Consider the following 25,066-nt stretch of genomic DNA (forward strand, 5'->3'; position numbering starts at 1 on the left):
TTTGGCCTATATATCTGTCATTGTCACCTCCCAGTGACGTCTTGACAAACCAACTGAACAGCTTTAACCCTTCCATGTTCAATGTCTGGAACAGAGAGTAAGGAGCAATGGACGAATCAGTCTTGATACCTGTCACTTTAGGGTCCCAGTAATTCACTATGGACTCTATAGTGGTCGTAAATTACCACGGTTGTGTCCCAAATGGCACCCACCCTATTCTATATAGTGCACTACTTTTGACCAGACCTCTATGTAGGGAATAGGGTGCCATTGGGGACGCCTTGGGACAGAGTTCCAGTGGGCCTGTTCTTGTTTAGAAATAAAAACATGATCCATCGAAAGGCGTTAACTACAAACATGACACTTTATTGAACGTTTGCCTGAATCGGTTACAGAAACTGAGAGTTAACTGTTTGTTCTTCTAATCAGGGGAAACATAGTTCTATACATAGGCATGCTGCGTCACTGCACAGTCACAGCTGTGGAAACCAATACCACCTCCGTCGGATGCCCTGAATGGAACAGTGTGAAGGCAAGCCAATTCAGGAGTGGACAAGTCAAGGACATGTCAAACCCAGACAGGAGGGGTGTTTACAAATGGGGCTGCCCAGGGGGGGAAAACGAACTTGACGGAACAGTAGTATGTGTAAAATCTCACCCTAATTTGTTCATAGCATCTTTATAAACACAGACGTGAAGATCTAGATCTTTAGGCATTTCATATAGATTTCCTTACAAACTGGCAGGGGGTGCAGTATTTGGGTAATCTGATGATGTCACAAGCAACTCCAACAGGTTATTTGTGGGCCCTTTGGCCTGTGTTGGACCCTATCCCCTGACATCCCCTACAGTTCTCTACCGTCTCTCTTTTACAACCGTCTTTATCTCTCTCTCGTGTTCAAGAAAGCACAGACATAAAACTGTCATCTGATATACGCTAAAAAATATGATTTTTGTCACATGACCTTCACATAAATATAATTAGTATTTAACACTACGTCTGAGAGAAAGGTACTTACATGTATATAAATGGACATGTATATAAATGGTGACGAGCATGCACAGATAGGTAGTCATCGACGAGTGCAAAAATCTACTAAGTAACAGCTTTTTACTTTTTTTTTGTACTCCACATTGAGTGAAAACATCACAAGATTGAAGAATTGAAACCCGCCCCTCTTCGGTTCTGGGAGGGTGAATCTCCACAGTTGTTCCTTGCTTGTTGTCCACCCACAGCCCTGAGGACAGGACCCGTATTCACAAAGCGTCTTAGGGTAGGAGTGCTGATCTAGGATCGGGTCTCTCCTGTTCATATAATCTTATTCAGTATTATCTAAAAGGCAGAACTGATCCTATGCCAGCACTCTGAGGCCTGTAGCCTGTCCCACTGGAGCCTGGCACAGTGCAGTCAGAACGGGTCTGGGTCTGGCCCGGAGAGGCCCGAACAAAGCCTGCCTTGGCATGCAGCACTATGGGTTAGGGCCATATACAGAATAACCAATCTAGTAATTATATTTCTATGGTTAGGCCTACATGTAGTGCCTGCCTACTTACCCACCAGTGGAGGCTGGTGGGAGGAGCTATAGGAGGACAGGCTCATTGTAATGGCTGGAATGCAATACATGGAATGGTATCAAACACGTCAAACATATGGAAACCACGTTTGACTCCGTTCCATGAATTCCATTCCAGACATTACAATGAGCCTGTCCTCCTATAGCTCCTCCCACCAGCATCCACTGCTACCCACCCCCAGTGAAGAGACATCCTGTAACCCAATGACCCAGGATTACACCAAAAGACCCTTGGGGTCATACCATCTCTGGCCATTGGCAGGGGTCATAGGTCATAGATCAGAGGTCATTCTACCACCGCTGCTCTACTCTCTGCATCACTCTATTATATCACAGACACAGTAGTCATTATCTATGAAGTGCAAAACAACAAGTATTTTTGATTAGCATTATGCAACGAATGTCATATCTCTGAAAAATGTATTACGTTTCCCCATATAATAAAACTTACAGCAGACAGTGAAACATGTTTTGACAGAGGATACTGTATAGGAGATTTCCAAGGTTGTCACAAGTAGGAAAAACCACACCCAAAGTTAGCTAGATCCCTCACAGACAGACCGTTGTGTTTTTCAACGTTAATAATCTAATCAAATGAAATTAAAAACATGGCTAGCATCTTGAAATATGTTTTAAAATACTAGTTAAAAAGAACAAAGAAAGACACCAGCAAGAGCAAAATAAAAAATGAAATAATAACAATAAAATCAATCCAGTCACAAATCAAAAAAATATATATATATATTATTACACTAGTCAGATGTCCAGTGGTTTATATAATAATATATTAGGCTGGTGTCTTAAAAAAAAATCATCCTCTACAGTCAAAAAGAAATCTAACCAAAACAAGCTATACAGCACTACTATATACAGTACACAGCATGTCTCTCTCTCGTTAAGGGGAGTAAGTATGTAAGGGAAAGGGAGACTGAAAACAGAGACCTTGCTGTAACACAAGAGTCTTTCTTGGCACAGAAAACGGTAGTTACCAGCACAGACGAATGAGAGGAGAGGAGGGAGAGAGGCTTCTCAGATAAGGAGGACAGCACAGAGCAGTGCTGCCTTCCCGACAGACAGACACACACACACACACACACACACACGCGCGCGCGCGCGCACGCACGCACGCACGCACGCACGCACGCACGCACGCACGCACGCACGCACACACACACACACACACACACACACACACACACACACACACACACACTGGGGAAAGAGCCATTTTGTCACACAGATACATTGGCTGATTGGGGGGAAGTCAAAGCGATGTAGCCGTCACATAGACTATTGTAACCCCTCAGGACTGGCTCCTCCCTTCCTTTCTCTAGCTACCCATCCCCCTTTACTTCTCCAGTCCTCCCCACAGGCTTATAGCTGATCTCACAGTATACTATATCTGATCATTCACAGGGGCCAGGTCAGGCAGTTCCAGACCCCAGTCAGGGCTTGTCTATATATAGGCTGACAGTATGGGGTTATGTATCTGGAGCTGACCAAGACGTCTGGAACTCTGGATCCATTTCTCAGGCTCACTGGAAACCAGTCTGGAGGAAATGGGAGAGGCACAGCCAGGACTGGAACAGGACTGGAGCTGTGTATTGCACAGTTGTTGTATATCCTCCCAACACTGATAAAATCAATAACACACACACACGCACAAGCGTGTGCACACACACAAACAGATAGAACATGTTTTTTATCTCTATGCACACACACACACACACACACTTTTGAAAAAAAAAAAAACAGTAAAAGGGAAGTCCATCTCCTCCCCGCCGACCCATTTCTCTCTGATATAAAGGGACAGTTGTTTCAGTCCTGCTGGTTCAGAAAGTCTCTGTGGTCACAGGAGAACGTTGTGGGAAAACACAGCCTGTCTGACCTACATACACAGTCCCTGTCTGACACCCTGTCTGTCCAATCAAGACCCCTCCTCACTGACTGACATCCTGTCCATCCAATCAGGATCCCCGGATTCTCCCAGTTCCTACTGTTCGTCCAGTAGAAGCTTAGCTCTGTCCGCCAGGTGCTAGGTGAGCTGGATAGGTGTATAGTTGTTTGCGGTCATATTGTCGTTATGGATAGTTGGACCGCAGCCTGGATGGGTTCACAGTTTGGGGTTAGACAAGTGGAAAGACAAGATGAGTAGAAGTGAGTCTAGGTTACTCAGTAGAGGTGAGTCCATGTTACTCAGTAGAGGTGAGTCCAGGTTACTCAGTAGAGGTGAGTCCATGTTACTCAGTAGAGGTGAGTCCATGTTACTCAGTAGAGGTGAGTCCAGGTTACTCAGTAGAGGTGAGTCCATGTTACACAGTAGAGGTGAGTCCATGTTACTCAGTAGAGGTGAGTCCATGTTACTCAGTAGAGGTGAGTCCATGTTACTCAGTAGAGGTGAGTCCAGGTTACTCAGTAGAGGTGAGTCCATGTTACTCAGTAGAGGTGAGTCCATGTTACTCAGTATTGGTGAGTCCATGTTACTCAGTAGAAGCAGAACACAGTGTTTAGACAAGGAGTATTTTGTTTTTTGGGGTCCAGAGTCTTGGAGTAGAGCCAATATAGATGAGGTACACACACACATATATACACAGGTAACTGACAAAATAATGGAAACACTTGAGTAAATGAAGTAGGGATGGGCACGGTTATTCGGATATTCAAATATCCGAATGGATGTTAGTATTTAACTACTTGTGAGAGTATTCATTTTTTGTCTATTTTAACAATGAAAAGGCTTTGTCTAAATGTAATTGTCTATCTGACATTGCTACACACAAGGATATGCCATGATTAAATAAAACTATCTTTTGAATGTAGTTTTATTGACATAAAGTACATACCATAGTAGCCTACACGGGTTTCACGTGTTTGTTATTGTCGGCCAATCAAAGTGGCACCGTCTACAGTCAGTGGCTCCATGTGTAGTAAGCAACGTGAGAGATCTCTAATCAATGCTGAATGGAATTAATATGACAGAATTCCGTTAGTTAAATGAGAAGGAGTAGGCTACAACTACGAGCAACCATCAGGTAAGCTGTTGTTTAATCTGAATGGAGTTGTTGTAGACAAGGACAGGAAGCACAGCAAAATAGCCTTAAGTACTTTTAGCCTAGGTAGCTAGCTAGCTGGCTAATATAGCTGGCTAACATAGCTAGCTTCTTTAGATTGATTTGATGCATACAAGACAGGCACTACCAGATGGGATGATGGATAACCTATGGAATCTACAAATTTGTTTAACTAGCCTGTATGGCTACTCTCGCTCTCTCTCTCGTAAAACTCACTGGCACCTGCCAATCACACTGCTGCAAGCAAGCGGGATGCAAGTAGCACAGACTGCACAGCAATCTAATTCCCAAGTTTAAACAACTCGACTATCCAGATATCCCCCGCAAAAATCATGATATTATTCGAATAGTGAAATTATTTCAAATGCCCATCCCTAAAATGAGATATTGAAAGGAGGTGCTTCTACACAGGTGTGGTTCCTGAGTTAATTAAGCAATTAACATCCCATCATTCTTATAGTCATGTATAAAAATGCTGAGCAGGCCATTATTTTGGCTACCATAACTATGCCCCCTTAGGATGACAATTCTCCCATCCATAGGGCACGAGTGGTCACTGAATGGTTTGATGAGCATTAAAATGATGTAAACCATATGCCATGTCTGTCTCAGTCACCAGATCTAAACCCAATGGAACACTTATGGGAGATTCTGGAGCGGTGCCTGAGACAGCGTTTTCCACCACCATCAACAAAACAACAAATGTTAGAATTTCTCATGGAAGAATGGTGTCGCATCCCTCCAACAGAGTTCCAGACACTTGTAGAATCTATGTCAAGGTGCATTGAAGCTGTTCTGGCTCATGGTGGCTCAACGCCCTAATAATACACTTTATGTTGGTGTTTCCTTTATTTTGGCAGTTACCTATAGGCACACACTGGCTAGAGAGGTTGTAGTTTAAGCCATACTTGTCCGTGTGTTATTCTATTGTGTGCTGTGTGATGGGCTGTGGTGAGGTACAGGGCTGTAAGGTGTCTGTACCATACCCACAGGAGGATGGAGGACAGAGTAAAACATTCTGCTTCAGAAGAGTTTCTCCCAAAATAAACAACAAAAACAGAGCAAATATCTGAAAAGGGACAGAGGTTTCACAGTTTTTCAGAAGTTATACAGTGGCTTAGTAGTCTCATGGGAGTTAACTTGACTCATACAAAAGAAAGCTGACTGTCAACATTTCAAATCTCACATCTCCCAGATGAAAATGGTCTCCACAGCATTTGCAACCAAAATAGGGTTATTTTTAAGTTGAATATCTCCTACAGTGATTTAACTTCAAAACTACCTGTAATGTTTTGATCTGTCCTCCATACCTGCTCTCCCCCTCAGCCACACTCATTCAGTGGTTGGTTGGTGTAATTGATTAACACAGAGTGGGTGGTGTGTGTGTAAGCCCTCAGTAAGTCATCTGTTTAACTGGGGAGGGGAGGGGGGGGGTCCTGATGGTGTCCATGTTATAGTTATCCTCTCTGGGTTATCCCTCTGTCAAAGGACCCTTCATCCCTTCTTCATCACCCCATTCTTCCTTCCTCTTCTTCTTCATTTCTGTCCTTCACCACAGCTGCCGCCCCGTATAGGTCGGGGGTGCGGAGGGGACCTGTGAAAGGGAGGAGAGAGAGAAAGAGATGGGACGTCAGTTTGGTAATTTTCAGTGTTTGAAGTTGAGAGACACTCACGTAAACAAACACACCACACCACACACACCACACCACACCACACCACACCACACCACACCACACACACCACACCACACCACACACACCATACCACACCACACCACACCACACCACACCACACCACACCACACCACACCACACCACACCACACACAGCACACCACACCACACCACACCACACCACACCACACCACACCACACACAGCACACCACACCACACCACACACACCACACCACACCACACCACACACAGCACACCACACACACCACACCACACCACACCACACACACCACACCACAGACACCACACCACACCACACCACACCACACCACACCACACACACACACAGCACACCACACCACACCACACCACACCACACCACACCACACCACACCACACCACACACACCACACCACACCACACCACACTACACCACACGTTCCTGATAAGAGGTTACATTTTGAATGTTGCCTGTATCACATCTTCAAAACACCTTCTTTCCTCTTTATCTTCCTCCTCTCTCTTTCTCCTCCCTCTTCCCCTCTCTCTTCCTCCTCTCTCTTCCTCCTCTCTCTTCCTCCTCTCTCTTCCTCCTCTCTCTTCCCCCTCTCTCTTCCTCCTCTCTCCCCTTTTCTCTCTTGATTCAGTCTCAACAGCTAATCCTGCTCTTTTATGCAGGAGAGAGCATCACTTCCAGAACTCCCCTCCTTTCCTTTCCCTACTCCCTACTAAAGTACATTAATACCACTCTGATGTAGGTGGCAGGTCTATGAGCATAATACTAGGAGGGAGACCATTTGGTTCACAGGTAAACGTTCCCAGAGCTTTAGCTGGGTGGTGGCTCAGTGATTTCTGGCTGTTTTCTAGTTCCAGATTCTGGCTCTAATGTAGTGGCAGGTGTCAGAGCAGAGACAGGGAGGGAGCCATTTTAAAACGTTCCCAGAACGTAAGCTGAAAGTTGGCTCAGCGATTTTCTGGATGCGTGGCCCCAGATTCTGCCAGGTCAGCAGCGTTTATTTATAGCGAGGTGATTGGAGGGTAGTCACATGCACTAGGGAGCTCACCCATCCATCCTGGGGCTATAAAGGGCGTGACTGGGCCAGGGACACAGCTGCATCACTCACACTGGAGAGATGGCTCTAGTCTGCAGCCCAGGGAACCCACACCCTCATTCACACACACACACACACACACACACACACACACACACACACACACACACACACACACACACACACACACACACACACACACACACACACACACACACACACACACACACACACACACACACACACACACACACACACACACACACACACACGCATGCAAGGTGTGTATATGTGTTGTGTATATGTGGCTTTATACCTAATATGTGTGGCTTTCTTGCGCAGAATAACAGAATAATAATTTGAGTTTGAATACCTGTGAACGGTAGTGTGTGACAGGGGCGTAAATGTGGGTGTAAATGTGTGTGTGCTCACTGCCCAGGTGAGTGAGAGTATGTTTCTATATATGTGTAAGTGTCTACACTGCTTTCTCTCATAGTCAGAGTTTTAATAGAGTTTGTGAATGGATGTGAAGCGTGGTCGGATGTGTAAACGTACAATATGAGAACTCACCGCTCCCCCATTCAGGATCATGGTCATCTCAGTGGGCTGGTACACGTTGCTGCGGAAAGGGGCACTGGGTCTGGGCGCTGTGTTACCATTATGATTACCTGCACTCCTCAGACCTGGCACAGCAGAGGAACAACGTTATTCTCTTATTCTCTTCTGCAAACACATTCATTCATGCATTCTACATTAAGATCAACACAGGAACTTTTAACACACATGCTGTACAGGTACTGTTTGTACCACTACAAGAACCACTGCTCTTATGTAGTCATTTTTAGCCCAGTATGGTAATATCACTGAGTCACTATGTTCTACATCCAACCCCATACACAGAAACATACATGTAAAACCTCAGTAGTGCTGTACTGAGCTTGTAAGCATGAATTTTAATACACATTTGAAAGTCAAAGTCTCTTGTTACCTGCAGTGTTTTCGTCAAAGCCGTAGCCCTGGTTCTCCGGAAACTGCCTGTGTGAGAGGGGGATGTCCTCGTCAAAGCTGGTCTCCCTCATGCGGGACGGGGCCTGGGACGTGTCAAAATAGTCGGGGGCGGAGGGTTGTGGCGGGGAGCGGAGACAGGAGTGTGCCTCGGGCACGGCGTGGAACAGGAGGAGGAGCCAACCCTGTGCCACCAGTGCTATCGCTAATGCTGGATCGTCCCAGTCCGGGGACCGCCCCAGCCAGGCGTTACCGTAGAGATAGAAGCCCACCCAGGCAACCCAGAGGAGGAGGGACAACAGACAGGCGGAGAGGAGCCAGATCGCGTTACAGCGCCACTGACGGGTCTTCCCACAGAGAGCGAAGGAGGCCGCCCCCAGCGCGGCTAGCAGTAGCGCAAGCACATAGCTACAGGCTAAGGAGAAGTCCAGAGGCAGGTACTGGCAGGCCGCTCTGCCCTCCCTGAGCACCGTGAGCAGGAGCCACTCGGCGGCGATGATCCCCTGGACGGCGCTCAGCCCCAGGGCCAGGCCGGTCAGAGCGCAGCCCCCCGGGCTCCGGCGCTCGCGGCCCAGCCTCCGGAGACGCACACCCTGCACCAGCAGGCAGGAGAAGCACAGAGCGAAGAGCAGGCCCCAGAGGGCACGGCGCAGGAGACACAGCTGTTCGTCACGCTCAATGAGGTAGGCAAAACTGAGGCCGAACAGGCCCAGGATGCCCAGGAGCAGGAGGAGAATGGGTCCCACGCCGCTGCGCTTCTCCGCCTCGCTCACGTGGTGTAGTCGGCAGAGGATGATCAGACCCAGTAAAATGGCAGCCAGGGCGCCGCCGGCCGCTGCAGATTCAACCGCCACGCCCCAAACAGAGTCCAGGTCGCAGAGGAGGGTGTAGGGGCGCACCAGGCCCCAGCCACACCCCCGGGGCACTGCCAACGAGTCCTCATCAGGGTCCTGGGAGGAACCACGCTGGACCACGGAGAGGAGGAGGAGGAGGACAGGGAAGAACGCCATCTCTAAGAGGAGGAGGGAGGAGAGAGGTTAGAGAAACAGCGAGTCATTTCTGGATCAAAATGTGCAAAGTGAAACAAAATGTGACAAGCAAATCGTCTACTGTAAATCTGTCTGTGTGTTTTATTGAAACACAAGTGAACACTGTGTGAGTGACAGTGTATGTACATGGAAGCGTTATCCAATGGCACGCACGCACGCACCCACACTTCTTGTATCCGCAACAACAGGAGCACAGTGACTCTCTCCTTCCATCCTGTAAATGGCCAGAGGTCAACACACAGCCAAGAGGCTCTTTACCAACATCACACACTGATAGCTTCAACATACTACACACACTGACCACACCAATGCATGCATGCACACACACCCACACAAATGCATATAGACACACACAAAATCATGAGCATCAACTAGATACTTCCAGAACAAGAGCAGAACAAGTTAACAAACCATTCATATGGCTTTACCATGAAGCTGAGTCGGAGGTTGGAAATGTACTTGTTTTGAAAGGAGAACATTGAGTTACCGGTCGTCTTTATAACATCAGTATCCACAGACAGAGTCATACTCAGAGAAAACACTGCTCACTGTCTGAGCGGACGCGGGAAGGCATGTAGAATCATATCAGTGGAGGCTGGTCGGAGGAGCTATAGGAGGACAGGCTCATTGTAATGGCTAGAATGGAATTAATGGAATGGAGTCAAACATCATCAAATTTCAAATCAAATGTAGTTACATCAGCTGATGTCACAAAGTGCTATACAGAAACCCAGCCAAAAACCCCAAAGCCCAAGCAATGCAGGTGTAGAAGCACGTGGTTTCTATATGTTTGATGTGTTTGACTCTGTTCCATTGACTCCATTCTAGCCATTACAATGAGCCCGTCCTCCTATAGCTCCTCCCACCAGCCTCCACAGGATCATATATATAACAGGAATAGAAGAACAGGGATCCTCCTGTCCAGACAGAGGAGCTGACAGCATCATGCTGTTTAGGTAAGACACTGAGACGAGGCACATTGCATAGGTAAAACACACACACACACACACACACACACACACACACACACACACACACACACACACACACACACACACACACACACACACACACACACACACACACACACACACACACACACACACACACACACACACACACATACTTTTAAAGAGAAGATCTTCAGAAAGCACTGACAGGCTGAGTAGTGCTACTGAGGAAATCAATATCACCTCACAGTGACTGTCTGTTTCTCCTCCACATTAACTCCCTATCCCACCCTATCCCATTCTATCCCATTCTATCCTATCCCATCCTATCCCATTCTATCCCATTCCACCCTATCCTATCCCATCCTATCCCATCCTATCCCATTCCACCCTATCCTATCCCATCCCATCCCATCCTATCCCATCCCATTCTGTCCTATCCCATCCTATCCTATCCTAACCCATCCCATCCTATCCTATCCTATCCTATCCTAACCCATCCTATCCCATTCCACCCTATCCTATCCCATCCTATCCCATCCTATCCTATCCCATCCTATCCCATCCTATCCTATCCCATCCTATCCCATTCCACCCTATCCTATCCCATCCTATCCTAACCCATCCCATCCTATCCCATTCTATCCTATCCCATTCTATCCTATCCCATCCCATCCCATTCTATCCTATCTCATCCTATCCTATCCCATTCCACCCTATCCTATCTCATCCTATCCTATCCTAACCCATCCCATCCTATCCCATCCCATTCTATCCTATCCCATCCCATCCTATCCCATTCTATCCTATCCCATCCTATCCCATCCTATCCTATCCCATCCCATCCCATTCTATCCTATCCCATTCTATCCTATCCCATTCTATCCTATCCCATCCTATCCTATCCTAACCCATCCTATCCTATCCCATTCTATCCTATCCCATCCTATCCCATCCTATCCTAACCCATCCTATCCTATCCCATCCCATCCTATCCTATCCCATCCCATCCTATCCCATCCCATTCTATCCTATCCCATCCTATCCCATTCTATCCTATCCCATCCCATCCCATTCTATCCTATCCCATTCTATCCTATCCCATTCTATCCTATCCCATCCCATCCTATCCTATCCCATCCTATCCCATCCTATCCTAACCTAACCCATCCCATCCTATCCCATTCTATCCTATCCCATCCTATCCTATCCCATCCCACCCTATCCCATCCTATCCTATCCCATCCCACCCTATCCCATCCCATCCTATCCCATCCTATTCTATCCTATCCTATCCTATCCCATCCCATCCTATCCTATCCCATCCTATCCTATCCCATCCCACCCTATCCCATCCTATCCTATCCCATCCCACCCTATCCCATCCCATCCTATCCCATCCTATTCTATCCTATCCCATCCTATCCCATCCTATCCCATCCCAACCTATCCCACCCTATCCTATCCCATCCTATCCCATCCTACCCTATCCCATCCCACCCTATCCCATCCTATCCTACCCTACCCTATCCCATTCCACCCTATCCCATCCTATCCTATCCCATCCTATCCTATCCCTTCCTACCCTATTCCATCCCATCCTATCCTATCCCATCCTAACAAAACAAACGTACATAAAGAGACACCAAACACACTGGATCAGTATCTAAGGCTGTATCTAAACTCACAAACACACACACACACACACACACACACACACACACACACTGACACACCAGCCTTTTTTAAACCAGCCTAGTAACAGTCAACAGCAACTGTCCGGTCCCTTCACAACACATCACACACTGACCTTTCAGACATACTTTCCTATCTGCCTCATACAGTCAATAGCACTGCATTCATTTTAAACCATCACCTCGCGTCACTTTAATACACACAACCACACAAATACAACACAGACCCTACACAACCCTTTCACCCTGTTCACACTATCATGCCCACCCAAACCAAACTGTGCTGGCTGACATATTGTCTTTGCAATGGGAAAAGCCCTGTGGTTAGCCTTAATTAGGTCTGGCTCATGGAAATAACCTGGGGGTCGCTGATAGTGGTGGTGGGTTCCAAAAGAGAAAAAGACACCATTTTGGATTCATGAATGTTGGCATTAAACCCCTCTATCAGGGTGTTGGTTCGCTCCAAGGCAGCTTAGACTAATTCAGATTACAGACAGCTTTATGAGTGTGTCGAGGATATCTGGTGCAGCAAGGCTTCCAGCCACCATCTTTATCTGTGCTATGCTATATCTGTGCTATGCTATATCTGTTCTATGCTATATCTGTTCTATGCGATATCTGTGCTATGCTATATCTGTGCTATGCTATATCTGTTCTATGCTATATCTGTTCTATGCGATATCTGTGCTATGCTATATCTGTTCTATGCTATATCTGAGCTATGCTATATCTGCGCTATGCTATATCTGTGCTGTGCTATATCTGTGCTGTGCTATATCTGTGCTATGCTATATCTGCGCTATGCTATATCTGCGCTGTGCTATATCTGTGCTGTGCTATATCTGTGCTATGCTATATCTGCGCTATGCTATATCTGTGCTATGCTATATCTGTGCTGTGCTATATCTGTGCTGTGCTATATCTGTGCTATGCTATATCTGTGCTGTGCTATATCTGTGCTATGCTATATCTGTGCTGTGCTATATCTGTGCTGTGCTATATCTGTGCTATGCTATATCTGCGCTATGCTATATCTGTGCTGTGCTATATCTGTGCTGTGCTATATCTGTGCTATGCTATATCTGTGCTATGCTATATCTGCTTCTAGGTGCCATTAATAGACAGTAACATAATATTTACATCAGTGGCAGTCGGTGCCATTTAAGATTAGGGAGGACAATTTGTTGGCCTTATTTATATTACAGCATATTGGATGACTGTCATTCATATTCTATTCACCCAGCTCAATGTAACAGCGATAGGTTTAGGCTACTAGCCTACATAACTCTCATTTTCCCTATACCCATCATGAGGTTGCTACATCTTAGCCTATGAATGAACGTTTACAATGTAGGTGCACAGGTTGATAGACAAATTGGAGTAATCAAGGTGACAGACAGTGACACATTCAATTCCACCTTGCGTGCTCTTGCCTGCATCTAGCTGATCTAGGGTGGAATCATTCGTCCAAACTGTTGCCAACAAGAGTTTCTATTGGACAAATTCCGGTAGGTTTATCCTCATTTCATTCCGTTTTCTTCCATTTAAGAAATGTTTTTCAACAGAATCGTCGGAATGAATACACCCCTGATCACACAGTTCACCTTCATAGCAGCCACATACAAACAGCAACATCACTTGCTTGTTGTATAATTCCTTCTCGCATCAACACGCTCTCCTCCTCTCACCTTTTCCCTTCGCTTGTGCACTTCAGTGCACAGCACGTCAGCTGTCTGTGGCCAGGCGAAAAAATCTTTCCAAGCTAAATCTTCATACCATAACCGCTCCACACAGCCTACATCGTTGTCAATGTTACCATATTAGCTAACGTCGTAGGCAACATAACTACTAGAACTAACATGTTAGTAAACCCACTACAATCATGCAGTACAGTGTCCAACAAGAAGTTTAGCAGTTACACCGGCGGGCCCTGGTGGCAATAAATTACTACAACCGAAAGCTTACCTTGACTTGGAAGGGTTCCTGTGTTGGATAGCCTTAGCCAGCTAGCTAACATAAATAGCATTCCTCTCTTTGAGCCCGGTGTTTGAGTAGGTTAAATTAGCTAGCTAAGTAAGTGAAAGTTAAAAAAAATACAAAATATAGCTCTCTCTCTCTCTCTCTGCTGCTTCTCCTTAATTTTTAAAGAAATGAATTTGTTCAAAACTATTGTCTTTCTCTCTATTTGAGTCAACTACTCACCACATTGAATACACTACAATGCTAGCTAACTGTAGCTTGTGCTTTCAGTATTAGATTCATTCTAGTACTGATTTGATTAACACTGATGGGAGATTCTGGAGAGGCACTTGACAGCATTTTCCACCACAATCAACAAAACACCAAATGATGGAATTTCTCGTGAAATGGTGTTGCATCCCTCCAATAGAGTTCCAGACACTTGTAGACTCTATGCCAAGGTGCATTGAAGCTGTTCTCATGGTGGCCCAATGCCTTATTAAAACACTTTATGTTGGTGTTTCCTTTATTTTGGAAGTTATCTGTAGGTAGAAGTTGTTCCTAACCACCCATTCATGGTCAATGTTATCGTTCATCAATTGGTTAAGGTTAGGAGTGGGGGCTGGGTTAAGGTTAGGAGTGGGGACTGGGGATACTTCTACCGTGAGCCCTCTCTTGCAGGCAGGCACGTTTCAAACCAAGGTCGAGGTGTGTGAGGGACAGGAGGCGTGCTTGAAGTAAATCCTGGGCTCAAGGCCCACAGGGGTCACTGGGGTCAGGGGTGAGAAGTCATGCCTTGACACCCGGCCTGCAGCTCTGATTGATTGGCTTGAGATACTAGTTGCAGCTTAACCACAGATCTAGGATCAGATTACCTAACCTCCAATCCTGACCTTAACCATTAGGGGGGCGAGGAATAGTTAGATCAGTGGGCACCTGACCTGTAGCTGGGCAACAACAGCCCATATGTTTGCCATAGTGTAGGCCTAGTAGGTAGTTCTCTAGCTCACACATTTTGGTTCCCAAAACATTCAGGGAACATTGTTTTTAGGCTGTGGGAATGTTCTATGTTAGCTGGGCTAATGTCCCAAGAGACATTCCAATCAGAAATGTTATTTCTCAGAACATTTTGGGAAAAAATATGTTGGTTGTGGGAACGTTCTGTGTTCGCTGGGTGAATGTCTCAAGAGGGTTCACAGTCATTATTTAAGCAATGCTATTTTTGCATTTTTAAAAACACAGGACTTGTTTATGACTTTGGTGCATTGTGATTTGCCAAGTATGCCCAGTGCTCAGAGAGTACAGGTGATACCTTAAATCACTTTATTTTCCGCCGCTGGTTACCACTGGTTTACATTAACAGCAATCAGCGCTTCCACAAGGATGAGTCAACTAAGCATGGCGTTAGCTCTATTCACACACACACACACACACACACACACACACACACACACACACACACACACACACACACACACACACACACACACACACACACACACACACACACATGCAGGCAAACACACACACCCCTAAACACGTTGCTAACTCTATTCATACACATGCATGCATGCGCACACACACGCACACACACCACTGACACAAGCACGCACACACACACACATACGGATGTAAGGACACACAGACAGATCTGGGTGTTGAGTTCAGTCCTCACACAATGTTTTGTTCTGGCAGAGCCCCTGATAACCATGGTTACGCCCCATCTCTGAAAAGACAGGAGCGAGAGAGGGAGGGAGGATAGGACAGAGGGGGGTTCACTCATCCCCATACAACCATGCAGACTGCTGTTTCCTCTCCCTCTCTCTCTGGCTCTGCTTTGTGACAGGGAATGGGAACCACATTGCGTAGCTGCAGTGTGGAGTACAGACTCAGAACATAGAGTAACAGACAGGTAGTGACGCTGAGTTTCAACACACATACAGGACTGGAGAGATATCAAGAGTGCTACATCACCATGCTCAGTCCAGTCATCCATCTATACAATCAGTCTTTCAGTCGCTTCCTCTCTCACTTTCTCAGTCCCTCACTCACCTCCACACTCAGTCCCTCTCTTGTCTGTTCACTCACTCACTCACTCATTCCCTCACTTACTTACTTACTCACTCAATCTGTCACAGATGGTTTCCACTCTGTGTAGGGGGACTGTCTGACAGGCTGGAGATGGTACACAGAGTACTGACAGAGACAACCACCCAAACACTCTCCCTCCCTCCCTCCCTCCCTCCCTCATATGAGTAATGTGAAGTAGAGCCCCCCAGGCTTCCTTCCTCTATAGCAGAAAAGAAACTTGAGTGTCTTCATCCCTTTATCTCTCTATATCCCTCTATTTATCTCTCTCTGCCCCCTCTCTATATCAATCTATTTATCTCTCTCTCTGCCCCCTCTCTATATCCCTCTATTTATCTCTCTCTCTGCCCCCTCTCTATATCCCTCTATTTATCTCTCTCTCTGCCCCCTCTCTATATCCCTCTATTTATCTCTCTCTGCCCCCTCTCTATATCAATCTATTTATCTCTCTCTCTGCCCCCTCTCTATATCCCTCTATTTATCTCTCTCTCTGCCCCCTCTCTATATCCCTCTATTTATCTCTCTCTGCCCCCTCTCTATATCAATCTATTTATCTCTCTCTCTGCCCCCTCTCTATATCCCTCTATTTATCTCTCTCTCTGCCCCCTCTCTATATCCCTCTATTTATCTCTCTCTGCCCCCTCTCTATATCAATCTATTTATCTCTCTCTCTGCCCCCTCTCTATATCCCTCTATTTATCTCTCTCTCTGCCCCCTCTCTATATCCCTCTATTTATCTCTCTCTGCCCCCTCTCTATATCCCTCTTTTTATCTCTCTCTCTGCCCCCTCTCTATATCCCTCTATTTATCTCTCTCTCTGCCCCCTCTCTATATCCCTCTATGTATCTCTCTCTCTGCCCCCTCTCTATATCAATCTATTTATCTCTCTCTCTGCCCCCTCTCTATATCCCTCTATTTATCTCTCTCTCTGCCCCCTCTCTATATCCCTCTATTTATCTCTCTCTGCCCCCTCTCTATATCCATCCATTTCCCTCTCTCTGCCCCCTCTCTATATTGTCAATTTCCCTCTCTCTGCCCCCTCTCTTGCTCTCCCTTAACTGCCACTCCTCTCTCTATTTCTCTCTCTCCATCCGTCTTTGTCTTTCGCTCCCTTTGCCCTCTCTTATCTCTCTGTTTCTCCTCCTCTGCCTCTCTCTCTCTGTAGCCATTTCTGTCCTCCCCTCAGTTGAAATCTTCTATTTATGTTGAATCTGCTCCCCCTCCCCTACTGTAAAGAGAGCAGCATTCTCATCTTTCTGCCACATCTGAAGATGGGATGTGAACCATGTGCCTTACCCCCTCCCTGGCACTCTCTCTCTCTTCCTCCCTCTCAACACCCAACCACACGGTACTGCAAATCCCCTTCCTTACCCTACATCCCTCTCTTTCTTCACTCACTCGCACTACCTCCCTCTTCCCTTTCTCAGCTCTCTCCCTCCATGTCTCCCTCTTTCACCCAACACCCAATCATATGGTACAGCAAAACCCCTGCCTTACCCCACATCTCTCTCTACCTTCCTCCCTCTTTCCTTTCCCCTCGTATGCTCTCCCTGCGCTCTCTACCTCCTTCTCTCCCTCTTTCTCACGTCTCCCCTCGCTCTGTTTGATTTTCTTCTACCCCTCTATCTCTCCCTCTCTCTTATGTAATGGGGAAGGAGGGATCCAGAATCCAGCTAGTGCCAGTTCTGATGCACTGTCTGCCTGCTTAGACATCCTGATCCTCCTCACAGTTACAGACAGGGAGGCAAGAGCTGCAGCTGAGGGCTCTATGGTACACAGTATTGTTATGTGTGAATAACAATGACTACTGTTCCCACAATGCATCTCATTCTCTTTACCTCTGCACACGGACTATTTGTTACCCTAAATGTTTAGTGTATATATGTAAAGATAAGTGTGTGTCAATGTATAATGCAGTGTCAAAACACACACAGTGCATTCAGAAAGTATTCAGACCCCTTGACTTTTTCCATATTTTGTTATGTTATAGCCTTATTCTAAAATTGATAAAATACATGTTTTTCCTCATCAATCTACACACAATACCCCATAATGACAAAATGAAAACAGGTTTTTAGAAATACCTTATTTACATAAGTATTCAGACCCTTTGCTATGAGACACGCAGTTAAGCTCAGGTGCATCCTGTTTCCATTGATCATTCTTGAGATGTTTCTACAACTTGATTGGAGTACACCTGTGGTAAATTCAATTGATTGGACATGATTTGGAAAGGCACACACCTGTCTATATAAGGTCCCACAGTTGACAGTGCATGTCAGAGCAAAAACCAAGCCATGAGGTTGAAGGAATTGTCCGTAGAGCTCCAAGACAGGATTGTGTCGAGGCACAGATCTAGGGAAGGGTACCAAAAAAATTCTACAGCATTGAAGGTCCCCAAGAACACAGTGGCCTCCATCATTTTTAAATGGAAGATGTTTGGACTCTTCCTAGAGCTGGCTGCCCGGCCAAACTGAGCAATAGGGGGACAAGGGCCTTGGTCAGGGAGGTGACCAAGAACCTGATGGTTACTCTGACAGAGCTCCAGAGTTCCTCTGTGGAGATGGGAGAACATTCCAGAAGGACAACCATCTCTGCAGCACTCCACCAATCAGGCCTTTATGGTAGAGTGGCCAGACGGAAGCTACTCCTCAGTAAAAGGCACATGACAGCCCGCTTGGCACCTAAAGACTCTCAAACCATGACAATCAAGGTCTGATGAAACCAAGATTTAAACATGGCACTACCCCTACGGTGAAGCATGTTGGTGGCAGCATCAAGCTGTGGGGATGTTTTTCAGAGGAAGGAACTGGGAGTCTAGTCAGGATCGAAGGAAAGATGAACGGAGCAAAGTGCAGATCAATCTACACACAAATGCTTTGTGTGTAGATTGATGGGGGGGGGGGGGGGGGGGGGGAAGTCAAGGGCTCTGAATACTTTCCGAATGCACTGTATACATTTAGGCTTTGTTTAGACAGTTCAATTTGGATATTCTTTTCCCACTAATTGTTTTTTTGACCAATCACATCAGATCTTTTCACATCAGGTATTTTTCAGAGCTGGTTTGATTGATCAGCTCTAAAACAAAACTGGGCTGCCTGTGTAAACACAGCCTTACTATCTTACTCCCCAATAGCTCTCACTGCACACTGGTTCTATGCACCATTTACACACCAATGTGTCATTTACATACATAGTATACAACTTCACATCAATGTTACAAAATGCTACACTACAATTAATAGCAACACATTGCAACTGCATTTATAAGGCCTATACATAATGCAATTGCTCATGGCTACAACAGCAAGAACAGTCTTCAGTTCCTCAAGTCAAAGACTGAAACCTACAGAGCAATCCTCTACAATTATCGTCCTCTACAATTACCCTAGACAGTGCACCACCAGATGCTGTGTAATTACCATAACCATAATTGGGGAGATGATTACATTTTCTGACTAGGATCTCTCTCAACTCTCTCTCCTCTCCTCAGTCTTTTAGCAATTCTGTCATTCATTTGATATGGATAGCGATGATAAGTAATCGATTTTGTGTGTTTGTTTGTGGAGGGGGGTGTGCATATGTGCATGCGTTTAGATGTGTGTATGTATATATATATATGTATGTGTGTGTGAATGTGTGTGTTTCTAAAAACCTGTTTTTACTTTGTCATTATAGGTTATTGTGTGTAGATTAATGAGGACATGTTTTTATTCAATCCATTTAAGAATAAGGCTGTAACGTAACAAAATGTGGAAAAAGTCAAGGGGTCTGAATACTTTCCGAATGCTCTGTGTATGTGTGTGTATATGTGTGTGTGCACATGCATGTGTGTGTGTCCTAACCCTAGCCCGTGCAGGGCTCCAGATGTGGAGATAGACAGATGTTGTTGGGGTCAGCAGGTCACTTCCGGGAGATGGACCAAAGCTTGCCTCACATCTGCCTGTTCTGTTCCATGCCACATTAGTCATCATGTCGTAAGGTAGCCATAATAATTCATTACTAATTAGCCTTCCTGAAGTACTGTCGCCACCGACCAATGCTGTAATGTTGTCTACAAAATCGGGGAGGGGACTTTGGATCTCTCTCTGTCTGTTCGTTCGTACATTAGTCACACGCGATATCTCAGACAGCACTGGCCAGATTTTGACGAAACTTGGGTGAACGATGTGTCTTGCCATAGAGATTCGGCATTTACTAAATTACACTGATTGGCCCAAGGCGGGAGCTATAGTAATTAACTGAAATTAATTGCTGCATCATTTGTAGGGGACGACATGTTTACGTAAATTGATTAATATATTGAATATTTTTGAGGATCAGCAGCAGTACTGTAATGAATGTGCTTCATTAGGAATGAGATACTGTTGTTAGCATTGCATCGACCACGAAAGTTGGTAACTAATCGCCATATTGGATGACACTTAAAAATACTTTTTTTGTATGATTATCTCTCAATGTATTTAAAGGCATTGGACTTGTGCAAGCAAGGCTGGACCAAGTTTCAAAAATATTCCTTGACCTGTATATTTCTTTTGAATCCATGAGGTGGAGTTTACGAGTGTGTACTTCGGGAAAAGTTGAAGAATCACAACGCAGCCAGAGCCGAAGGGCAAATGAAGGGGTCAGAGGAGAGATGGAGAGGTCAGGGAAGGATGGGGACCTTGGGGCCTTTAATCTGTCTTCAGAAGAGATGCTAGACTGCCAGGTTGGCAGGACTCCATACTACATCATCTAACTCTCATCTAACAGACAGACAGACAGACAGACAGACAGACAGACAGACAGACAGACAGACAGACAGACAGACAGACAGACAGACAGACAGACAGACAGACAGACAGACAGACAGACAGACAGACAGACAGACAGACAGACAGACAGACAGATAAACTGATGATCAGACAGACAAACAGATGATCAGACAGACAGACAGACAGACAGACAGACAGACAGACAGACAGACAGACAGACAGACAGACAGAGAGACAGACAGACAGACAGACAGACAGACAGACAGACAGACAGACAGACAGACAGACAGACAGACAGACAGACAGACAGACAGACAGACAGACAGACAGACAGACAGACAGACAGACAGACAGACAGACTGATGATCAGACAGACAGAGAGGGACAGTTCTGTGCCTCCCTCCATGGTCCCCAGACCTCTCCAGGCATCCCAGGCCTGGATAATTAGGCCTCATTAACATGTGACTGAGTCTCGCAGTGTGACCATATGCTAATTGACTTGGCAATTAAGTCCGATTTTTTTATGATCAGAGAGAGAGAGTCAGAGAGCATGTCTGGGTTACATGATAATGATCAGAGAGAGAGTCAAAGAGCATGACTGGGTTACATGATAATGATCAGAGAGTCAGAGAGCATGTCTGGGTTACATGATAATGATCAGAGAGCATGTCTGGATTACATGATAATGATCAGAGAGAGAGTCAAAGAGCATGTCTGGGTTACATGATAATGATCAGAGAGAGAGAGTCATAGAGCATGTCTGGGTAACATGATGACGATCAGAGAGAGAGTCAGAGAGCATGTCTGGGTTACATGATAATGATCAGAGAGAGAGTCAGAGAGCATGTCTGGGTTACATGATGACGATCAGAGAGTCAGAGAGCATGTCTGGGTTACATGATAATGATCAGAGAGAGAGTCAGAGAGCATGTCTGGGTTACATGATGACGATCAGAGAGCCAGAGAGCATGTCTGGGTAACATGATAATGATCAGAGAGAGAGTCAGAGAGCATGTCTGGGTTACATGATAATGATCAGAGAGTCAGAGAGCATGTCTGGGTTACATGATGACGATCAGAGAGTCAGAGAGCATGTCTGGGTTACATGATGACGATCAGAGAGTCAGAGAGCATGTCTGGGTTACATGATGACGATCAGAGAGCCAGAGAGCATGTCTGGGTAACATGATGACGATCAGAGAGAGTCAGAGAGCATGTCTGGGTTACATGATAATGATCAGAGAGAGAAGGTGTCAGAGAGCATGTCTGGGTTACATGATAATGATCAGAAGAAGAATTAGTGGGGTGGGTTGGGCTGGGGAGTGGAATGGAGAGAAGATGAGAGAAGAGGAACAGAGAGCAGGATGTGCGGAGGAAGCTGTAGCGTGGAAGGGATTGTTGTGTGATCGTTGTGTGATGAGTCAAGCTGTTGCCTCTGAGCACAGACACACATGCACACAAGAGGAAACTCAGGCGTTGATGAAGATATGACATGCTCATACGTTCTCTCTCTCTTTCTCTGTCACACACACAGCTCTACCAGATATACACATGGTTGGCATAAGGTACATATGGTTGATAGAGGAAGGCCAGAGGGTAAAACATCAGGTGTTACGAGGTTTGAATGATGACTAACTCACTGTGTGACATCAAAGACAGCACCTCAGAATAATATTGCATGTTTGTATGTAGTCTACTTCCCCTTTTCAGTTCATGTCCAGCATAAACTCTTAGAAAAAAGGATTCCAAAAGGGTTCTTCAGTTGTCCCCATAGGAGAACCCTTTTTGGTTCCAGGTAGAACTATTTTGGGTTCCATGTAGATCCCTCTGTGGAAAGGGTTTAACATGGAACCAAAAGGGTTCTATCTGGAATCATTATTGGGGACTGCCGCAGAAGCGTTTAAGGTTCTAGATAGCATTTTTTTTCTAAGAGTGTAATTGCCCCTTGTAGGATAAACAAAGTAGGCATTTTGAATGGAATTTAAACCGTCCCTGATCTGTTTCATTAAGTACATTCTAGAACACAGAACACACTCAGAGACACCCATGGGCTTTCTAACCGCATATAATTAAGGATGGGCGATATATGAAATTCATTTGAATTTATGTTTTTGCACGATATTTCAAATGTCTGTATCGCAAGTATCTAGTTTTTACAGTTGACATTTTTTTCAGAGCATTTATGTTCGCTTATTCTCATGTTGTCTTTTTGGACTCGTCTCCTTCTCTTCTTTGCTGTGACTGCACCTTACCGTTTACACACGCCAAGCCCCTCCCCCACCCACCGAGCCCCTCCCCCACACACCGAGCCCCTCCCGCACACACCAAGCCCCTCCCCCACACACAGAGCCCCTCCCCCCCACACATAGCCCCTCCCCCACCCATCGAGCCCCTCCCCTCACACAGAGCCCCTCCCCCCCACACAGAGCCCCTGCCCCTCACACAGAGCCCCTCCCCCACCCACGAGCCCCTCCCCCCCACACAGAGCCCCTGCCCCACCCACCTCCCCCCACACAGAGCCCCTCCCCCACCCACCGAGCTCCTCCTCCCCACACAGAGCCCCTGCCACTCACAACTACAAAGAGAGAGAGTTCACTTCTTCCTCTTTGACAAGCGAACCGGCTATTTACATTTCAGGTCTGGTCCAACAGAATAGGTCATAACATGGACACTGAAAGACATTGAGACATTATTTTACTGGAATAGAGGAGAAGTTAACCTTTCTAACCATACCCCTTTTATGTCTCAACTCCTCAGATTGTGCGCAGAGCAGACACTACCAAAACAGGAGTATCAATTTTAAGTTACATTTTTACGTTTAGTTTAATTTATTTGCACAAAGAAAACAAGTGATAAACAACAATACAGGTAAAAATAATAATAATAATAAGACGGTTTGCAGGTGTGGTTGGAAGCTTAAAGAGCTTATATGAAAACCACACCAGAAAAATACTAGATACAAAAGTACAAAAATAAAAAGGGTTTGTTAAAACAGATAATAAAACCTACTAATATATAATGCAATGAACATTGATTCTGGAAAATTCATGCTCAGTTTGTCACACGTGGTGCCACATACCGCTAGCAGCATTTTAGCCAAAGACTATAAGCATCAAACATAATTATATAAGGAATTGGCAACTCGTTCTCATTCTGAGAAATAAGGTAGGCCACTTGATTTCAACATTTGAACAAAGTGGACAGGCTAACATGCTGCTCAAACAGTTGGAGATGGACAGAAGGGTGTGTTCATAGCAATTCAACTGTTCTACCTTGTTATCTAGCAAATAGATACACGTTGGCTCAACTTGAAATATAAATATTATCTGGCTACTCACTAACACGTGGGCTTGGGCTTGAGAGATTGTTTCTGAGTACTGTGTTCATTTTCTATAATGCCTGCTGCAAGAAGTTCACTACAAGCATTTCGCCACAATTGCATTAACATCTGCTATATGTGACCAATACAATTTGATTTGATTAGAAGTTAGTCATTATTAGTTAATATGTATTATGCATGGTTCTGGTTCTGGTTCCATTTGGAACAAAAAGGGCACTTTCATAGACAGACTTGAATGTCAAATCAGTGATTATTGTAAAAAAGCAGGTTTAACTAAAAGCAGGTTAAAGAATTTAATTATTAGTGGGTCTTATGGTTGTGGAAGGCTTATATTTAGTATAGGTATAACTTCACAAGCCCTGAATTCATTAGATTATTGTGTTTGAGCTTTAATTGTACAACAAAGCTAATTTATATATGTTTTATTTATATATATATATATATATATATATATGATTTTTTTAAATCAAATATATTGTGAATTGCCCATAAGTTAAAATAAATAAATAAATAGAGATGTGATTTTTAGGCCATATCGCCCAGCCCTACATACAATCATCAACATGACTACACCACAGCTCCAGAGAGACCAAGTACGGGTAGGTAGACCAAACAACTCTCTTGTCTGACACCATTCACTCACTGCCGATGACACAACAATGTTCAAGGCAAGGAAGGGCATGTCCTGTACATGTATGTAGGAAGAATTCCTCTCCCATGTTCCAGAGCAAAGTTACATTGATTCAGTTGTTATGACCTAGTAATAAGCGCATCATCATTGATGTATGAACGGTCAGCAGTGGTCACTTACCCAGTATAGTAGAATCGTAGCCCTGGTTAGGTCAGTTTCCTGGCTA

The 25,066-nt window shown here is 45.3% G+C and overlaps 1 protein-coding gene across 5 annotated transcripts in view; it reads right to left on the reverse strand.

Annotated features, from left to right (window-relative positions):
* Positions 1-345: 345 nt before the first annotated feature.
* gprc5ba (G protein-coupled receptor, class C, group 5, member Ba) overlaps positions 346-25,066 on the reverse strand; it is a 28,992-nt gene continuing 4,271 nt past the window's right edge. For 3 of the 5 annotated variants that reach the window (XM_014202822.3, XM_014202823.3, XM_014202821.3), the window contains exons 2-4: positions 8,359-9,387; positions 7,926-8,053; positions 346-6,239 (exon numbers count right to left, since the gene is read on the reverse strand). In XM_014202822.3, the coding sequence (XP_014058297.1) occupies positions 6,195-6,239; positions 7,926-8,053; positions 8,359-9,385 (1,200 nt within the window). In that variant the 5' untranslated portion in view covers positions 9,386-9,387 and the 3' untranslated portion in view covers positions 346-6,194. Of the gene's footprint in view, positions 6,240-7,925; positions 8,054-8,358; positions 9,388-9,585; positions 9,947-25,066 lie in introns of those variants that run through there. The other 2 variants (XM_014202819.3, XM_014202820.3) reach the window with 2 other exon arrangements.

This window comes from Salmo salar, chromosome 06 (genome assembly GCF_965601325.2).
Source record: "Salmo salar chromosome 06, fSalSal1, whole genome shotgun sequence".
Classification (NCBI taxonomy): Eukaryota; Metazoa; Chordata; class Actinopteri; order Salmoniformes; family Salmonidae; genus Salmo; species Salmo salar.